General features: G+C 48.4%; 1 protein-coding gene across 1 annotated transcript in view; it reads left to right on the forward strand.

Annotated features, from left to right (window-relative positions):
• LOC8023683 (nucleoprotein TPR) overlaps window positions 1-18,941 on the forward strand; it is a 95,480-nt gene that overhangs the window by 49,967 nt on the left and 26,572 nt on the right. The window contains exons 25-34 of the mRNA XM_040499998.2: window positions 541-774; window positions 3,513-3,650; window positions 4,273-4,457; window positions 6,033-6,363; window positions 7,858-8,061; window positions 8,778-8,880; window positions 9,407-9,499; window positions 10,679-10,812; window positions 11,779-11,843; window positions 16,923-17,125. Coding sequence (XP_040355932.2) covers window positions 541-774; window positions 3,513-3,650; window positions 4,273-4,457; window positions 6,033-6,363; window positions 7,858-8,061; window positions 8,778-8,880; window positions 9,407-9,499; window positions 10,679-10,812; window positions 11,779-11,843; window positions 16,923-17,125 — 1,690 coding nt within the window. The remainder of the gene's footprint in view (window positions 1-540; window positions 775-3,512; window positions 3,651-4,272; window positions 4,458-6,032; window positions 6,364-7,857; window positions 8,062-8,777; window positions 8,881-9,406; window positions 9,500-10,678; window positions 10,813-11,778; window positions 11,844-16,922; window positions 17,126-18,941) is intronic.

Genomic DNA, 18,941 nt, shown 5'->3' on the forward strand with positions numbered 1-18,941 from the left:
GCCTGCATTAGCTGATTATGGAGGCTGTGCAATGCCGGTTGAATCGATCTCTGATCTCACCAGCCAGTTTCATTATGTTGTCGCTGCCACAATGCATCGAGGCTAAATCAGTTTTTGTGCGCGTGCGACAATTTCAGTGCGAGTTTGTGCGAGCTAGTACACGAGACAGCATAAGCTGTCTCATGTACTGCTGCCCGCCTCCTGCCGACTCGCGACATCACTTGGTACTTTGACACCTCGGGTCATGTTACACCACGATGTCACATGACACCGTGAACTCGTGTTGCAGTCATGCGACGTGACGTCACGTAGTCTGTGACGTCGTGACATCACATAACATTGTGACTTCACATAACACCGTGACCTCACGTGAAACTCTGATGTCGGGGTCACACATTGACGCCACGTGACATCACGAGGTCACGTGACGTGACATGCATGTGCAGCATGTGCCCACTTCATTGGCAACACATTCTGTGCATCTCAAGTTTATCGTATGAAGTCGAGATGTGCCTAAACTTTGTTTCTGCGTCCATGCAGGTGTGTGCCCTGCAGCAGAAGAAGTGGGAGGAGGTGAGCCCCGAGGAAGGGGACCGCTCGTCGGAGCAGCTCATGGAGGTGATGGGCTTCCTGCGCAAGGAGAAGGAGCTGTTTGCCAACCGGGCGGAGGTGGCGCAGGCGGAAACGGTGCGTCTCAAGGTGCAGCTGGAGCACAGCACGGCGCAGCTGCGGCAACTCGAGAAAGACCTCAAGGAGGAGCATGACAGGGCGCTCGTGAGTGAATGAACTGCATGCCGTCCTTCTCTTTTAACGTGGGTACGGTGCCTAAAATGCGCTTCCGACTGGTGTGTTAAGCATCCTGTCCCACCCAGGCATCGAAAGTGGTCCCGAAGTGGAGACAAATGATGTCGTTCTGTCGGACGTTGCAATCCTGGTGGTTGGCCGTAGAAGTTTTGATAAAACCATGAGCCATTCTACTCTGCGAAGGCAGATGATGCGCAAAGCTGTTTAGCACACGACACAGACCCGCCCTGGGAGCCGGAGGAAACTAGACACGCTTGACAGGATCGCCACTCAGCGGAAAGTAGACACGCACGGAGGGACCGCCACCTCGGGAGAGTGGAAGGAAGGGAAAGTGGGCACGCAAGCGCTTGAACTATGACAAAGAGAGGGCGGTGCAAGCGTAGACATGGCTGACGCGGGTCGCACAGCGGCAAATCTTTGACAAACCTTTATTGTCTACCTGAGAGTCTACTGATCTTGAAAATTGTGTCTATTAATAACTAATCTACTGAATAAACCTATTGCTAAATTACCCAAGTATCGAGGAGAATTCAGGGAATGGTGTTCCAAGCGCTGTACGTGCCGACGCCTGCAGCAGTAACTGTTCTAAATCAAAAGCCTAAAACAAATGGCATCTTGCATGCACATTTGTCAACGCTTTATTTTGGTTTTTTACTTGGAATCTTTTATACAGGGAAGGCGTGCGGCGGTGCGAGCGTAGAGTTTTTAGTCGCTGCACACGAAAGATCCACGGAGTCCTATCCGTAAACAGCTTCGCTGTAAAAAAATTGAGCCGTCTCGTGTTGATCCACGGTACAGTCCCAGCGATAGCTGCGACAAATCGCGGCAAAATCGTTGGGCGTCTGCGTTGCGTTCATGCACCGTGGTGTGCGTGAACAAAAGCGTTTGGAATAAAATACCGTAATATCCCGATAGATGTCCCACCCCCGAAAGATCATCCGCCCCCTATTTTTGGCATAATTTGCTATTTTTTTTCAAAAACACCAAAAGGTAGTCCACTTCTAGTAAGTATAGGTCCTTGGCCAATGGTGACCTCAGCAGGAATGGTGTTACTTAGCCTAGGAAGGAGATAAGCGAACATTGCTGACTGGGAAGAACGGTCGTCTTAGGTTCATCGCCCCTCCCTGCGATCACAAGTTCCGCAGGTCACAATATCTAAAACTGATATTTTTTTCCTTTTTTTATTTTGCACTGAAAGTTGGCTTACTCCCTATTTTCACCCGAGAGGACGCGAGTGTCGCCGTCGTCCAAGCGTCCTAACTTCCGGCTGCTTTAGCTTCCGTGGATTGTCAGGCTGGAGAGCGACCTGCAGCAGAAGAGGCGTCTGCCACATCCACTAGCCGCGATCCTGGTGGTGCTGCGGCACCACCAGAATCGCGGTAGGCAACAGCAGGACGCTTCTGTGATGTCATCGGGCGGAAATCGAGGGACCGCTTTTTAGGACGCGATAAACACACCAGTCGGAAATGCGTTCCAGGCAATGTAATGCAGGTGGTGTCATATCCTAGCCACTGGGTGTAACTCGCTCCTGCAACAAAAGAGGCCACCTTGGCGGCTACGAGGCAAAGTGCCGGCCTACGGATCCCCATGTGGTGTAATCGTGCCTCGAGAATGCGAGGCACGCGCGAGTGATTAGTTGTAAACCAGCGCCATGCGAGTCGAAACAACCAAAACGCTAATGCGCCACTCGTGTCCAATCCGGTAGCTGGCGTAGGAAATCTAGAACTACAGCCTCACTATCTTAGAGGTGTTGAGAGGGTGCACTCGCGCATATGGGTTGGGATAATGTGCACAAGGCAAAGGGGAAGAGAACTAGGGGTGTCGCAAACTTTTGTCGAACCAGATTTTGAGGTCGAACTTTCGGGGTTCGACTGGGTCGAACCGGTTCGACGAACCTTCGAACTTTTCAACAGATTCGACCGGTTCGACTTTGTGGACAGTGTGGCCAGACCTTGACACAAGCATGTCTAGGTTTGGAGGATGTTTTTTAAAGAAAAGGGTTATTTTATTTTATAAACGGTTGCAATTAAAAGAAACTAATTCTAATCACTGAAGAGGTTAATAACTTAATTTTTTTTTTGTACTGTATTAAGTGAAATAACCAATCAGCGCTGCCCTTAATTTATCCCTTAGCCACTACCATCCAATCCAAAGCCAACTGGCCAGCCTGTCGCGCATGCGCACACGAGTCAAACCTCAATACAAGGTTCGTCGAATTTTCCACTAAAAGTTCGAAAAAGTCGAACCTGGTCGAACTCGAACCTCTGCTGGTTCGCGACACCCCTAAAGAGAACATGTATGCACTTCGGAGGAAATGGGGTGGCAGGAATTGGCAGTATAAAAGCTCGTGCATGCAACTGCAAGAGATACAAACTATTGTGTTGCTTTGTGGTCGTGTTACTTTAACCAAATGTTCCTGTAGTCAGAGGTTACTGTTGTCAAATGTTGCTGGAGGCAAAGGTTCCTGTAGCCAAAGGTTCCTGTAGCCAAAGGTTCCTGTAACCAAAGGTTCCTGTAGTCAAAGGTTTCTGTAACCGAAGGTTCTTGTAACCAGAAGTTTCCATAGCCAAAGATTCCTGTAACCAGATGTTCTTATAAACAGAGGTTCCTGCAACAAAAAGTTCCTCTAACCAAAAGGACCTGTAGCATGGCTTCAAGAAGAGAGGATGGTGAGCGTTTGAGTGAATGATCTTGAGGTTTGTACACAGGCCAGGGCCTCGAGCGACACCCAGCACTCTGAGCTTCTGAAGAAAGTGGAGATGGTGAACATCCTGTCGGAGAGCAACCGCATGCTGCGGGACGAGAAGGAACAGATGAGCGACTCCCAGAAGCAGCTGCAGGCCAAGGTAGGTCGACCGCACAAGACCCACCGGAGGATTCGAGGGAAGAACAAATGGGCCGTCTCTTTCGGCATTTCCCAAGTGCATTCTAAATGCATAGCATTCAGAATGCACTCCTTTTAGTGGACACAGTCGGGAGGCCACTCAAGGAGACATTACGAGGGCTTTGTGAATATACAAAGCCGTCATTCTTACTTGACACTGTGACATCATGGCAGCATGTGACGTCGTTGTGTCATGTGACATCACTGTGTCGTGTGACATCATTGTGTCGTGATATCACTGTGTTGTGCATTGCCACGACGTTACATGACGTCCCAACGTTACATGGCATCTTGAAGTTATGACATAATGCCACGTGACGTCAGTCCCAGTATCATGTGGCTTTACAGTGTCATGCATTTTGCAGTGTTATGTAACTTAGTGGTCCCACATGACATCGCAGTATCAAGTGACGTCGTAGTTTCACATGATGTTGCGGGACACTGACATGATTGAGGCTATGTGACACAGACACAAAATTGCGGAGGCTGACCCAATAAATGCTACGCATTTGAAAAGTGTTAACACAAAATCTGTTGTAGGGCTCGGTTCCATGAGAGAAGCGACTCATTGCGACCCACCGCAGGTGCGCGACCTGGAGTCCCGGCTGGAGCCGCTGCAGACGGAGCTGCGTGCCAAGGTGGCCCAGGCGGAGGTGCTCCAGGGGGACGTGGGCTTCCTGAGGGGCGAGGTGCAGCGCTGGCAGCAGCGCACCAACCAGCTCCTGGAGCAGTCGAGCCGCACCGACCCCGAGGCCTTCCGGCGCCTAGCGTGAGTTCCCCACGTCGGCCGCCGTCCAGTCTGCCCCACCCCTAAGCTGGCAGTGCTGTAGAGGCTACTTGTGTGTTGGACCAGTGGCCTGTGTCCATACCCACGCGCAGAGAGTTGGGTCAGGTGATGAAACGCAGGGGGTTGTTTGGTCTGGCAAGTGTGTAACTGCCCCTTCACCGCCTGCTTAGGAGTCAACAGACTAGTGCAGGGGTTCTCATAGATCTCTAGAAAGGCCTATTTTTCTCAAATGAAATCTGAGAAACTCTTCCCAGTCTCGGCATCGGCGGAATAAAGTGGAAGTCTGCAGACTTCCACTTCTTGTAAACCCATCTCAGGGTTTACAAGATGTCGATTAATTACCAGCTCGCCTGCACTCTATCACTGCTAACAATGCTCATACTGGAGGCAGCTGGCTCATTGGTTATGCATTTCCGGATGACACAAATCTTCTAAAATAGTGCTTACATGGGAAGAATAGTTTGCCTATAGTCTGTTTCAGGTTTAGAATAATAGGACGGAGCCCTCTCACGAAGCTCTCTGCTCGCTACGATTGGAGGTTTCCTTCTTTCCAGAATTTGCTCTGCTAAAGTAAAAAGTAAAATAAAACGGATCCCAGTTGGGGTGCCTATGTGCTAGGGTAAAGTCGTAAAATGACTTCCATGTTTCTGTTCGATTAGAAAAAGAGACTTGCTATAACTGTGCAAATATGGTCAAATGGGTTCATTTTGGTTTCGTTTTAAACAATGCGAGCATGCCATTTTGTGATGCTCATCGATGAATAAATTTTATGAGAGTACGAATATTATAATCTTTAAACACGATTTGAATGGTGTTTAATTTTTCTAGAAATTTAGTGAGTGTGTGATAGAAATTCAGATGTTTTTATGCGTGCCAAGATAGACTAGCTAGGGGGTTATCGGAAGGATTTACAAAGATATGCAACATGAGAAAGTCTTGCATAACCAGTGCTGAAGTGCAGGCATGCTCTTGTTAGCACGAATGGCTTAGAACTCGCAACCGGCATAAAGCTTTTCTAGCTGTTCACTTCTGGCAACCTCGCTTCAGTCTTATCGCTGATAGCACGTTTTTTTGTTTTTTTCCGAAATCTTGAATTTTGCTTGGTAATGTAGGGTCTTAAAAAGCCTGAAGAAGCCAAGGCAGGGCCCAACTTGACCTTCTCTGGCCTGAGCCTGGGTATCTCGGCCTTTTGATCAAACAAGTGCCAAAGCTAGGCTTCGCTTCTGGCTGTTCGGTTTTCGTGCGACTACTTTGGGCCCAAATTGCCAAACAAGTGCCAAATTTAGGCTTCACTGCCGGTTGTTTGGCTCATATGTAGCGTCTCTGGCTCAGGTCAGGCACTTCGGCAATTCTGTGGCGAGCCCGAGAAAAGCCGCAGAAACGCGAAAGGAGAGTACTCTGGCAGTAACGTTTTGGAGTAAAACCGTATTAGGCCCAAGTTAGACCCTGAGGATAGCCAAGCTTGTGCCAAATCAGGCATTTCTCTGGCTTGAGATAGTTTTGAGCGCATTGCCCACACGTCGGAGGCTTCACAGCACGTTTGCGTCCCGTTTTCAGCGAGGAAAACACGAAAGTGAAGCAAGAGGCCCACACGCTGACCGAGGAGCTTCAGTCGGCGAAGGCCCAGCTGGCGAGGGCGGGAGAGGAGGCCGCGGAGCTGAGGCTGCGCCTCAACGCCTCCCAGGAGGAGCTGGCGTCGCGCCTCAACAGCTTCAACGCCCTCCTGGAAGAGGCGAAAAAGATGCGGGTGGACCTGCCGCAGCTGCGCAAGGAGCTGCTCTCGGCGCGCGCCGAGGGGGAGCGGCAGAAGGGCGAGGCGATCAAGATGGCCGCTGAGCTCGAGGCGCTCAAGGCAGACAAAGAGGAGAAGCTCAAGACCATCGTCCAGGTCGGAAACGTTTGTCGTTTCTTTTCGGTTCCAGAAAGCTGCACTCGCTCGGCAAGTGTCGGCGTGTTAAATTTCCAGCTGGACGTTTGAAGGAAACACACACAGAGACAAACAAAAAGGCAGACATGTCGCTGGACTGGCAACAATTTTAATGAAATCTTCTTTCTCTTTAGTCTACGTATTATGCTAAACGGATTCTTCCTCTTTTTCTATATATCTGAACCTTCGTGTTCCTCTTCTTTCATGCGCCTGCCAAGTGTGCGGCCCTTCGCAGGTATGCCAGTTCCTTGTGGTGCAGCCCAATTGGCAGTGCACTTACGCAGTTTTCTCCTTTTGCGCCAGCGGCAAGGCCCTCGACAATGTGTGCCTGCCAAGGGTGCGAAGAGCCGCACATTAGGCAGGCACATGAAAGAAGAGGAAGACGAAGGTTCAGATATATATAGAGGCTTCACCCTCTAGACACACGCGCCAGAATACAGTCGCCATTGCTGACCTTCTCTTGTTTTACCGAGATACCGAGCCACTGAAGCGGGTGTTGACGAGCCTCCAGAAAGGCCAATACTGGGAAGGACGCATTGGAATCTAAGATGGCAAAAACCTGTACTGCTGTGGTAATGATGAAGCGAAGAACATGGAATAAGAGGGAACAAAAACTGAAGGTCAGTTATGACCTTCAGTTTGACCTTCAGTTTGACCTTCAGTTATGACCTTCAGCGAAGAAAATGGAATAAGAGGAAACAAAAACTGAAGGTCAGTTATGGTGGCGCCCATGCACAACTGCTGCAAAGCGTCTATAAAAAGAGGAAGAATCCGTTTAGCGTAATATGTAGACTAAAGAGTAAAAAGACTTCATTATCTGTTTGTTTTTCGTTTAGCTAATGGGGTATAAATTGCCTGTAAAAATATAAACCTTAAGTTTTTCAAGTTGAGGAAAGTAATAGGTAGTACGATCCAGGGACTAGTAGACGGCAGCATGTGTACACCATCGGGTGTCTTTGTTGTTTACGGCTGAAAAAGCATTGAGTGTAGCTGCTTATATAAATGACGTTCTTTGTCACCTACCAAAAATGCCATTGATAGCTTTGCGATAGTTGACTATCAATGTACAGTGCAACCCACTTATAACGATACCCCATATAGCGATGTACCGCTTATAACAATCAGTTTCTAGAGTTTCTAGGCTGGAAATGATCAGTTTCTGGTCCAGATAAAACGGTAATCGGTTATACCGATCGAAATTTCTAGTTTTCTTATTATCGTTATAAATGGGTTGCAATTACTATAGTTCGTCATCGACAGCTTCATGGTAGTCTGCTATCCATACTAGGTACTATCTATAGTTTATGATAGTCAACTATTGAAAGTACTATTGACAGTTTTTTTTTTGCTATAGATGGTGAGATTTGGCTTCCACTGTTGATAATATTGATAGTACTGTCGACAGTTCTGTACCATTAGAGTGCCACCCCTGAGACGAATGCAACGACGGTGCAGGTGAAGAAAATAGCCCGACGCTATCGCAGTCAACACGAGGAGTTGATGGCTGAAAAACAGGCCTTAACGGCCCGTAGCAAGGAGCTGGAAGCAAAGGTGGCCGAACTGGAGCAGTCGCGGGCGCAGGCTCGCCCAGACACGGACTTCAAAGAGCTCGAGGAGAAGCTGACGGGGCTCACGGAGGAGCTCGAGAAGACCAAGGCCGTGAGTCGACAAAATGATCACCGCAAAAGTTTTTTGGGAGGATGCGATCAAACTTTTGTACTGGGCGATCAAACATTGGGGAAATGTAGTCAAACTGCAGGGATGCACGATCAAACTTTGGTGTTGTACAATCAAACTTTGGGAAGGTGCGTCCAAACTTTGGAGAGGTGCGTTCAAAGGTTTGGGAGGTACACTCAAACCAGGCAAGTGGAATTAGACGGGAGGTGCAGTTGAACTGGGCATGTGCAATAGAGCGTTGGAGAGGTGTGTTTAATCTTTTGGGAATTTCATTCAAACTGGGGAAGTGCGATAAAACATTGGGGAGTTTTGTTCAAACTTCGGGGAGACGCCATCAAACTTTGAAGAGGTACGACCAAACTTTGCCGACCGCCGCTGTTACTACCTTCCCTTTAAGGGAGCCGTATGCAGTTTTGATTTGCTGTTTGATTGGCGAACAAGCTAGAGTAATTTAGATCTGTCTCTACAGCGTCTCGCAAAAACATTCCACTTTTTGTCCAGAAGTTTTGGGAGACCTTCTCGAAGCTCGTGTTGAGTTTGCTCCCGCAAGTTAGGGGAGTGATCTCCCCCGAACGAGGGGTAGTAGGATTTAGGGGATGGGGGAGAGAAGTATGAATATCAGAATTGCCCTACATGAGTTTAGTATTACGCTGAGAGCATCTTTTCGCTTACCTTCCGTGCACTTGAAATGTGATCAGGAGGTGACCCGCCTGACAGCGGAGCGAGATCAGGCCAATGTGGCAGGCGCCAAGGCCAAGGGACTCATCGTGCAGGCTCGCAAGCGGATTGCGGAGCTCAACAGTGAGTGGGGTCATTTTGTTTCCGTTGTAGGCATGGCCAAAGCCCTAGTGTCCGCACATTCCCCCTCGAGGCCGGTTCACAGACTTGCGTCTGCTTGCACACTACAACCTCTTGAGATGAGAGTAGACACTGACACCATTTGTCGGGTAGTCACGGTATTTTTTAGTTTTTTCACGCATCGATTCTTTTGCTATTGTCTTAGGGAGTATGCACATTTGATCTCTCAAATACCTCAAAATCGTCTCTAGCGAAATGCAGTTCCAGGGCCACCTCATAGATGGTGCCAGCACGCCAGTATGTTCCCCCGTCATAAGACATCACGAGGGGTCGTAATGCACTCTTTCGTAAGCCGTCGTGAGTGTGTGAATCAGCCTTTACGAACTCTTGCGTGGCACGCTGGCGTAAGGGTGGCATTCTCAACTCTACACGTTTCACTTTAAGACTGCTTTTGAATGGAGTCTAGTATGGAGGTTTCCACAACTCTCGTGATGCCGTAGCGCTTGAGGCTCATTCTTTTTTGTTGCAGCCAAAATCGAAGAATTGACCAGGGAGAACCAAAGTCTCAAGGAAAACTTGGAGACGTCCAACAGGAGAGTGTCCACCATGGAGCAATCGAGGCGTATGTGTTGCGACGGCACTTTCACCCCACGTTTACTTGGCAATATTGCGCGCATGTGCACCAGAGGAACCAAGTTTTTCGCCAGTACGGTCGAGCCCAGTTAAAAGAAGCGTGACGGTAGCTAATTATTTGACGTACCATACTATACCAAGTCACTGCTTGCCCCTCCACTGCCTAAAATTCCTAATAAAAAGTGGGGTGGGCAGAATGTCATTAGGTGGGCAAAAAAAAAAATAGAAGAAGATAAAAAAAAATCTTTTTTTGTGTGTATTTAGTGCTGCTGCGAAGGAGATACAGTAAACTCGAATTAGTTTCATTGTTTTATACAATGTACGCTCGTTAGGAGGAGATGCGGGTCGAAAAACTGCCATATTTGCGAGAAATGTGACTTTGGGCTTTATGATGTTTTATTATTTTTTAATGTTCATATTTTTTGTATAAAAATAATTAGTGCCGGTTAGAATCACGAAATCAGTCATACACTTTTGAAGACCTCTGTTGTTTATTTTACTCACTGGTTTGAAAGGAATGAATTAGCATATTTTACTAGACTCTCAAGTGTATTGTGTGTGCAACATGATTTTTTCTGCATGTTCATTGCATCGAGAACATTAAAAACAATCTATATCAAAACTAACGCCAGATTTATAAAAAGAAAATCACGCACTATAAATTGAGAATTTTATTCCATTGTCGTAAGTAACAAAAAAATGTTTTCCGCTTAAATAATGTTTTACTGTCACAAAGTGTGTTGCTGTCATACACGCGATGAACACCGCCAAGTGACATCTTTTGTAATCTCGTACAACTCAAATGCTCGTTTTGTGAAAGCATGTATCGAAACCCCAATGTTCTAAGCTCGAAAGTAAACAAACTAAAAAGAAAAGCAACCGAAAAATAGAAAAACGATCCACGCACGAGTTACTGAGTGAGCGCACGCAAATGAACGACGAAGCGCGAAGTAGGGGCAGCCGGAAAGGGGAAGCTGGTGACGGCATTGGATACCTTGTCAATCGCAAGGTGCTAGTTATTGTGCGACCTTCTCGTTTGGCGTGTACCGGAGCGCTCCCGTGCGGTCTGGTACAACGCGAGTTGGTTGCGGAAATGAGACAGCAGTCGCTCGCGGGAGTGCCGCCATCGGAGGTGGGGTCACCTGACCGGGCGTCCGCAACGTCGCAGAGGAGAGTGGCCTGCGAGAGAGCACGATCCGGTCGCAGTTTGAGGGCCGCCTGGTGCGACAGGACAGGGAACTCCGCGAGGCCAAGGACGCCCTGGACAAGGCGCATCGGCAAGTGGAGGACCTCAGCCAGAAGGTGCGTCAAAGGGCCTTCTCTCTCGCCCCCGGCAACCTCGTTGTGTTGCCTGGAACGCGTCTTGGACCAGTGTGTTCGCCACTTAGCGGTGTGCGCTTGCTTACAACCGAGTTCTTGTCATCTCTTCAGGTGGAAGAACACGCTGGTGGTATCTTTGAGTTGATTCTGGAATTGCATTTCACTAGAGACAATGTTTTGCGGTATTTGCCGGATCAAACATACATGCCGTCTATGAGAAATAGTCGTTTATAACATTGCCGAAAGTTTTTGGAGCCAAAAAAGAAAGAATCATGCTGAAAAAAAAAAAGAAGGAAATTGACAGAAATGTTGAGTGACCGACGGCCACTCGATAGATGGCGCCAGTGTGCGTTCTCTCGCCGCGAAACGTCATTCGGACGTAAGCAGTTGCGGGTGTGTGAACCAGCCTTCATGGTGCCTGGAAAGCGTCTCCATCTGGTGCGCTTAGCTTGCTATTGCACCCGCGCACCCAAAGTGGGCCTTAAGTGGCAACTGGAGTCGGTCTGTCATGCCGTCACGATTCTGGTGGTTGGTCGTAGAAGTTCTGGCGAAAAGTGCTCCCAACTCGTGTCAGCCGAAAGTTCCGCGGTCTGTCAGGCTGGAGAGAGATCTGCAGCAGGATGGGCGTCTGCTGCTGATCGCATAGCGAAGATACGTTTCTAGGGAAAGGGTTTTTGTACCATCAATATTTTGAGGATTTGTGTCATGAAGCTCGGGATGTTCAAGGCAGATTGATTTCTTTTTGCCGAATATTGGCACAGACAAATTTCTCTCGTTTTGAGAAAATTGGCTTTTGGTCAGGTCCCCTACACAAACAGTTCTTTGGGTACGACGTGTCATCCCTGCATGCAGGTGCACGATTTATTGTGTGTGCTTCGCTTTCTTTGACGTGCGGTGCTTGATTCTCGAGTGGCCAACAGTGACCTTTTAGGCGTTCTGTTTTTCCAGCTTGCCCAACAGCAGCAGAAGCAAGCCAAGCCGACCATGGTGACTGCGCCCGTGGAGCGGACCAGGTTGGTTCCGGAACCTTCAGTCCTCAAACGTAACACTGTCGTCGTAACCGGGCCTTCTAGTCACTCTAACATTTTTTTTTTGCAGCGATAGCTCTTATGGGCTCTTCCTACCACTGGAAATGACGTCCATTGTTGTAGTACAGTTGAACCTCGATTTAACGAAGTCGTCTTTTGAGCCAAAAATTTCGTTAAATCTCGAGTCTCGTTAAACCGAGGTTTTGGTTTTTTAGCATTGCAAGTGGTCTGCTAGGCTCCCAAAACTCCCCAATTGCCTCACATCTAGCAAGTGAGCATTTACAAATAAGATACCAGTATAAAATGTGCCGGTAATAGAAGAATGCAGTTCATCGACCCGCATTTTGCACGGTTATGAGAGCAGTGCCTAGCACCGTAGGAGAGCGTGCAGTCGGAAAAGTGGCGACGTCGTAACGTGCCAAAATATCCGGGACACAATCACGTAGCCAGTCAGCAGCTCCGATCGCGTCAGCTGCAGCAGACTCGCCACTCACTACCTTTCCGAAGATGCTGTGGCTATCTTTAAATCGTTGCAGCCACCCACTGCTGGCTTCGAAGTCGTCGCACCCAAGTATGCATGCAAAGTCCCGGGCTTTCTGTTGAAGCAGCTCTCCGCTCAAAGGCACGTTCTTAGCCCGCATGTCGGTAAACCAAGTAAACGGGGCCTTTTCGACGTCGACGTACGCAGAAGTCTTCAGGTTCTTTTTTGCTGTACTTGAACCACTCGCACTTACGGTTGCTATGATGCTATCTTTTAATTTCAAGATTGTGGAAAGTGAACTCTGCGAAATACCATACTTCTCGGCAACCGTCTTTTTCTTTTCGCCATCCGTCACTTCGGCGATTATTTTCGCCTTGACGTCGAGAGCTAGAACTTTCCTTTTGCGCGATAGGCCACTCATTGTTCCAGAAAAGGAAGACAACAACCACTCGATGCACGAAACAATATTCGTTGTTCGTTAGGCGTAGATGCATGTAATGGCGGACTTTTTTTCCCCACGAGAGGCAGAGTCTCGTCATCATCATCACCACCACCAGTGTGTACTTTTTTTTATTTTGTGAAAAAGATTATGTCTGCACATTTTTATGTTAGTTTTCGACGATAAAGTTTGTTGCCGATAATTATTTTTCTCGCGGAGGCCGCCGATGTGTGCAAATGCGATTTCCAAGGACTTCGTTAAATCGAAACTGCGGCGCAAAAGTACTTCGCTAAATCGAGAGATAAAATGCATTGTTTTCAATGAAGGCAAAATAGGAAGACACAAAGAAATTCGTTAAATCGCAAATTTCGTTAGATCAGGGTTTGTTAGATCGAGGTTCAACTGTAGTTGTAGTTGTTTATGTTGTAGTAGTAGTAATTGTTGATGTAGTTGACAGTGTAGGCTGTCTGTCGTCGACTTTGCAAAATCTTTGAAAAAGATTGCACGCTGCCTGCGAAAATTGAACATGGGTCCGCTGCGTGCGAAGCGGAAGCACTACCGGTTGGATGGATGGATGATAACAGCTGTGCTTTTTGTAACGGGCGGAAGCTTGCACCGCCTAGCCTAAAAACAATGACAAAAACTTGATCTCCCTTTTCAAGCCAATGCGTTTCTCTAACTATCACCAGGTCATGAAGACGATCGTCAGGCAGACCTTTGGGGGATCGGGCAAAAACAATAAAAACATCACCCCCCCTCCTCCTCCCCCTGGCAAGGGAGTCGCCAATTTTCTTCTGGTTGAACCTTGCTGGCATCGCCCAACACCCGACCCACTGGGGACAGGGTTGAGACTTTGGGCCGGAGCCACGCGGAAGCGAGTCCCCATTTTCCTTTCTCCCGCCTGCCCCCCAGATCTGCTTGTTAGTTGTACTCAGTTAAACTTTCCCTAGACAATTTCCATCAGCATTCCAGTGTCCTCTTCGTTGCCTCTACTTTTTTATAACTGAGCTACGCCATAGCGTTAACAACCCACTTTTAACTTGGGGGTTTTGTAGCATCCAATGCGCACTGCATGCACTCTCTGGGAAGAAATGTAGCACATAATGAAATGTCGTTGTAGCGCTGCCAAGAAGTCGTGCTGGGAGACACACTTTCACTTGCTCTTGAACAAAACGAAACAAAAGCGTTCGGAACAAACTGGAACAAAAAAATTGTGAGCCATTCCACTTTGTGAAAGTGGATGTCCAGCGAGGCTGTTTAGCACACGACACAGACCCGCCCCGAAGAGCCGGAGGGAACTGTACACGCGCGACGGGACTGCCACCCTGGGAGAGCGGAAGGAAACTAGGCACGCAAGCGCTTCGAACGACGACAGAGAGAGGGCAGTGCGGGCGTGGAAATGGCCGATGCGGGTCGCACAGCGGCAAATCTTTAAGAAACCTTTATTATCTATCTGAGAGTCTACTGATCTTGAAACCGGTGCCTATTGATAACTAATCTAGTGAATATACCTATTGCTATATTACTCAAGCATCAAGAAGAATGCAGGGAATGGTGTTCCTCGTGCCGCATGTGTCAGTGTCTGCAGCAGTAACTGTTCTAAACAGGGGTGGATGCAGGAATTTTCTGAGGGGGGGGGGGGTCAGGTGTTGTTCAGCATACATATGTTTAGAAACCCCCTCCCCCTCCCTCGTTTCACGCCCTAAATTTTACACATGCAGAAATCAAGAGGGGGGTAAGGACATCCGGACCTCCTTTCTAAATCCGCCCCTGGTTCTAAACCAAAAGCCTTAACCAAATGACATCTTGCACGTGCGTTTGTCAAAGCTTTCTTTTGGTTATTTACTTCGAATCATTTATACGGGGAAGGCGCATTTGTGCGGCATGTGCAGCGGTGCAAGCGTAAAGTTTTGAGTCACTGCACACGAAAAATCCACGGAACATTAGCCATAAACTGCTTCGTTGTAAAAAATCCTTCGTAACAAAACAGATGTCTGTTTTGTCCAGCACACTTTTGTTCACGCACTCCACGGTGCCTGAACGCAACACCGATTCCCAACAACTTCTCCGAGACTGTACTGTAGATTAACACAGGACTGCTCAATATTTTTTCTTAGTCCAGCGGCCTAAACCGGCATTTGTTTTGGGTGGCCAGGATTAGTGTATGTGGCCACTCTTATTGCTTTTCAGTTTTTTCTACTTTAAAGACGCATAAAAAAAAGAGGTAGAAATATGACAGTATGATCTGTATGTGCAACAGTTTGACACAGTGGGCCAGCGCAGGCTTTGTGTTTGAACTGTAGAGTTGGTTGAGAAAAATCATGTTTTTCGCTTCGACAGTTCGAAATAGAAAAGTTCAAATTCCAAAGTCTCGGCGTCCTTTTCTGACCTTTAAGGGGCAACTCCGCTCAATTTTGAAAAATTTAGGCTTCCATGTGATTCAAATTCGCAAAGCACTACTAAACAACTCTACGTCTTCGGATTCGCGAAATGTGGAATATTATTTGTGTAATCCTAATTTAAACATCAGCAGATACCGAAACCGAAACTTCGGTTGCGTCAGGCAACATTGGTCTCGGGCAGGGCCGTACCCAGAAAAAAATTTCGGGGGGGGGGGGTTTTCGGGGACAACGGCGTCCATTTTGTCTTATTTTCGCCTATGAATCATGTGCATCGGTGGCATATAATGGAGAGTTATAGCAAACCGAAGAACCGGTCCCGGTTTGGTACCCGGTAGCCGACCGGTGTCACTGCGCGTGCGCAGAGGTGGAGATTAAAATCGGCTGGCTGCAAGTGCACCGACCAGGGCCGTACCCAGAAAAAAATTTCGGGGGGGGGGGGGGGGGGGTCAAAACCCCCTATCCCCCCCCCTGGTTACGGCCCTGGTCTCGGGTCGTCGGAGTCATGGCACGTCTCGTCGAACCACGTGGTCTTGTAACGTTCGGGGGGGTGAGGGGCAGGACACGCGACGCGGGCAGGTCGCTTCGCGTGGCATGGACAGTGGTGGCCCCGGGGAGAGGGGGAAGGGGAGAAGATGAAAGAGAAGGGGAGCGGAGAAACAGACCGACAAGCGCGCAGGGCAGCGCAAACTAGCGCATCCGTGTTATGGGGATGACGTGAACGCCCGGTCAGCCAACAGCGGGAGGAGAAACTGATGACGTCATCGTTCAATTTCGCTCTGAGAAGTAAAAACAAACAAAACGTGAGAATGACGTACTCATGCCTCTGACGTAGTGGCTCAATGTCGGCTGCTCCAACTCCGCGGCTTTGACTGCGCTGATGATTGCGCCTCGCGCCGCACGCTAGAGTTGGCAGATTTCGGCGACTTGGCTCGCTTGAAGGTTTGCTGGCCAGTTTATTAAATATATAAACGGAATTAGATTGTAATATTTGACATGGGGTCTTCCTATATGATACTGAAGAGGGCTACATAGTTTTCTAAATATCAAAAATGAAGCGGAGTTGCCCTTTAAAGCAAGCATTTGCTCCACTGCCTAGCACCCGGTTAGCACTGTTTGTAGAGCGCTTTAGTTGCTTGGAGTCCAGGAAGATTTTTCGGCCACTCACCGGTCAGCTAGAGAGTGCAAATCTAGCTTCATAAAAGGTGGAAGTACTATGCCTTTATTCTACCCCAATTTCGACTCCACCCTGGGGATTTCTCCTAAATCATAATTACTTTTAGGGTATGCAAAGGTTGCAATTTTCTTTTCTTAGAATGTGTTTTATCAGCCGAATTCTAGAGAAAACCGTCGTAAAGAACAGTCACGAAGGACTCGTGATGGAGCATCATGAAGGACCATCACATTGATTTCCCTGCTAAATTTACCGAGGAAATTAATGTTGCATGAAGTCAACTTCTCCAGTACATTTAGCAGGGAAATAGAATGTGATCATGTCATGTGACCCTGTCACGCGACGTCAATAGCCTCCTTTAAATTTGGCGGGATGTGATGTCGCATGACCTCCCTTTCTTTGCACCTCACCTTTGCCCCTGAATTTAGCTGGAAAATATACGTCACGGGGCCACATCACGCGACGTCAATGTTTGCGAGGTGGTTCTACGAGACGGCAGCTTGAGCTCAACGTATTCAGGGCTGCCCGGTCTTTATCAGCATAATCAAGCTCGTATAATTTCTTCTTTCAGCCACGGTGGGGGTGTGGGGGAGCCCATGACCGCCAACGTGCGCCCCCTGACCCCCCCGGTCCAGGCGCCTCCCATGAGGCAGGGCCCCAGCGCCTCCACGGGGACCACCCGGCTGACCCCGACGGCAAGCATCCGGCCCATGGCCCAGGCACGCCTCGCAGCAGTGCTTCCCACAATACCGGCATCTCAAACTGCCTCCGAAGGTAGACTTGATCTTCGTGTCTGTCTTTGGTTTTGTCTTTGCAGGGTGTCTACCGACCGGGAAAACCGGGAATTGTCAGGGATTTTTAAGACACCTGGAAAAGTTGGGGAATTGTCAGGGAAATTTCCAAAAAGATTGCCGAGTCAGGGAATTTATCCCATGCTCGCCCGCTTACGCTAGAAGCGGCAGGCACGGGCAGGCATAGCCACGAGCGCAGTCAAGTGCGGCGTCGCGACCCGCTAAACGCGATGCGACCCGCCCAATTTTCCACGCGCTACGCTTCACACGAGAGCATGTGCGAAACTGGTGACTCGTTGTTGTTTCAGTACACTCTAAAGCCACTAAATAAGCTGCACTTTAGGGTAGCACCGCTAAAGTATGGCGGCTAAAGAGTTACAGTTACTAGTGAAGCAGAGTAGCAGCGGCAGTTTTGTTTAGTTCATGACTCTAGTCAGGTGGTGTTGCTCTAGTACGAGGAGAGACAGTTGCTCTAGTCGATACTAGGTGGCGCGAGTCACCACTCACTCAAAAAAGAACAGCCGTCGTTCATTCATCTACCCTCTGAGAGGCGCGCGCCTAGCGATCCATTCGTTTGTCAGATATGGTCGATATGGTGCTTTCGCGCTTCCCCGTAAACGCAACCTGGACGCCTGTACTCTACGAGCTCTGCCACGTGCGTTTGTGGCTGTGGGTTGCGCTTTCTATTGTGTTATTTTCCGAAAGTGGAGGTATGTGAAAGTGACTATGTCGCTGTCGAGAAAGTGCTCCTTCAATCTCAACTGGACAGTTGCAAGTTGGATTCGGCCCATTCCAAATGATCCAAATAGTGCTCACTGCGCAATGCGCTGCAAGAAGTTCTCCCTGAGCAACATGGGGAATAGGGCGATTGCTGCTCATCTTGAGGGTAAGAAACATCAAACTGCTATGAAATATCTGCAAAGCGTTTCCCAGAGCCCAGTCGTATTTTTCAATACTGCGACAAATGCGGACTTGCCTTCCGCGACAGCAACGGGTGTTTTTTGTCCGGTGTGCTTGTAGGGCTCCGGTAATGCGTCTAACCACCGCCACGGAAGCTCTTAGCCCCTCTGTGAAGACGTGGGTGGTGGCTTTTTATTGAAGAAGGAAGTCACGAAGGCCGGGGATCATGTGGTGCTTGAACACTATAACAACTCATGGGTCTTTCCGTTCAGCGGCAGCGTCTGCCTCGCTGTTTCCGTTGATGTTCCCCATGTGTGAGACCGCCAGAAAAATTCAGCTTGGAAAAAACAAGGTGGGATATACAATATGTCGTGGTATCGCCCCCTACTTTCAAGACAAGTTACTAGCAAGCCTCTCTAACGTGCCATATCTGGTGGTTGCTTCTGATGAGTCACTGAACAAAGTAACTCTGAGAACAAATTGATGTACTGATCAGGTGCTGGGACCAAACTCCCTGAAACAATAAACCCGGGTCAATGCTGTATCCTAAACATCTTCTAAAGTTTGCTTTACCTAACTTAAAGAAAATATTTTACGTTGCGAATAGTGTCTATCTATCATATATTGTGTTTTGGTGTCGGTAGTTGTGGGTCAGGGAATTCAATTAAAATAGTCAGGGAAAACCTGGAAAAGTCAGGGAATTTAAAAAAAAACAATTTGGTAGACACCCTGCTTTGTCTCTGGCTTTGTCTCCTTCTTTCTCTCTGTTTGTCCTTGTCTCTGACTTGGTGTTTCTTTTTGTCTCCTTCCTTGTCCCTAGCTGTCTCTGCCCTGCCTTTGTATCTACCTTTGTCCCTGACATCGTCTCTGCCTGCATCTTTGTCTGTTCCCGTTTTTTC

This window comes from Ixodes scapularis, unplaced genomic scaffold (assembly GCF_016920785.2).
Source record: "Ixodes scapularis isolate PalLabHiFi unplaced genomic scaffold, ASM1692078v2 PGA_scaffold10__122_contigs__length_95168666, whole genome shotgun sequence".
NCBI lineage: Eukaryota > Metazoa > Arthropoda > Arachnida > Ixodida > Ixodidae > Ixodes > Ixodes scapularis.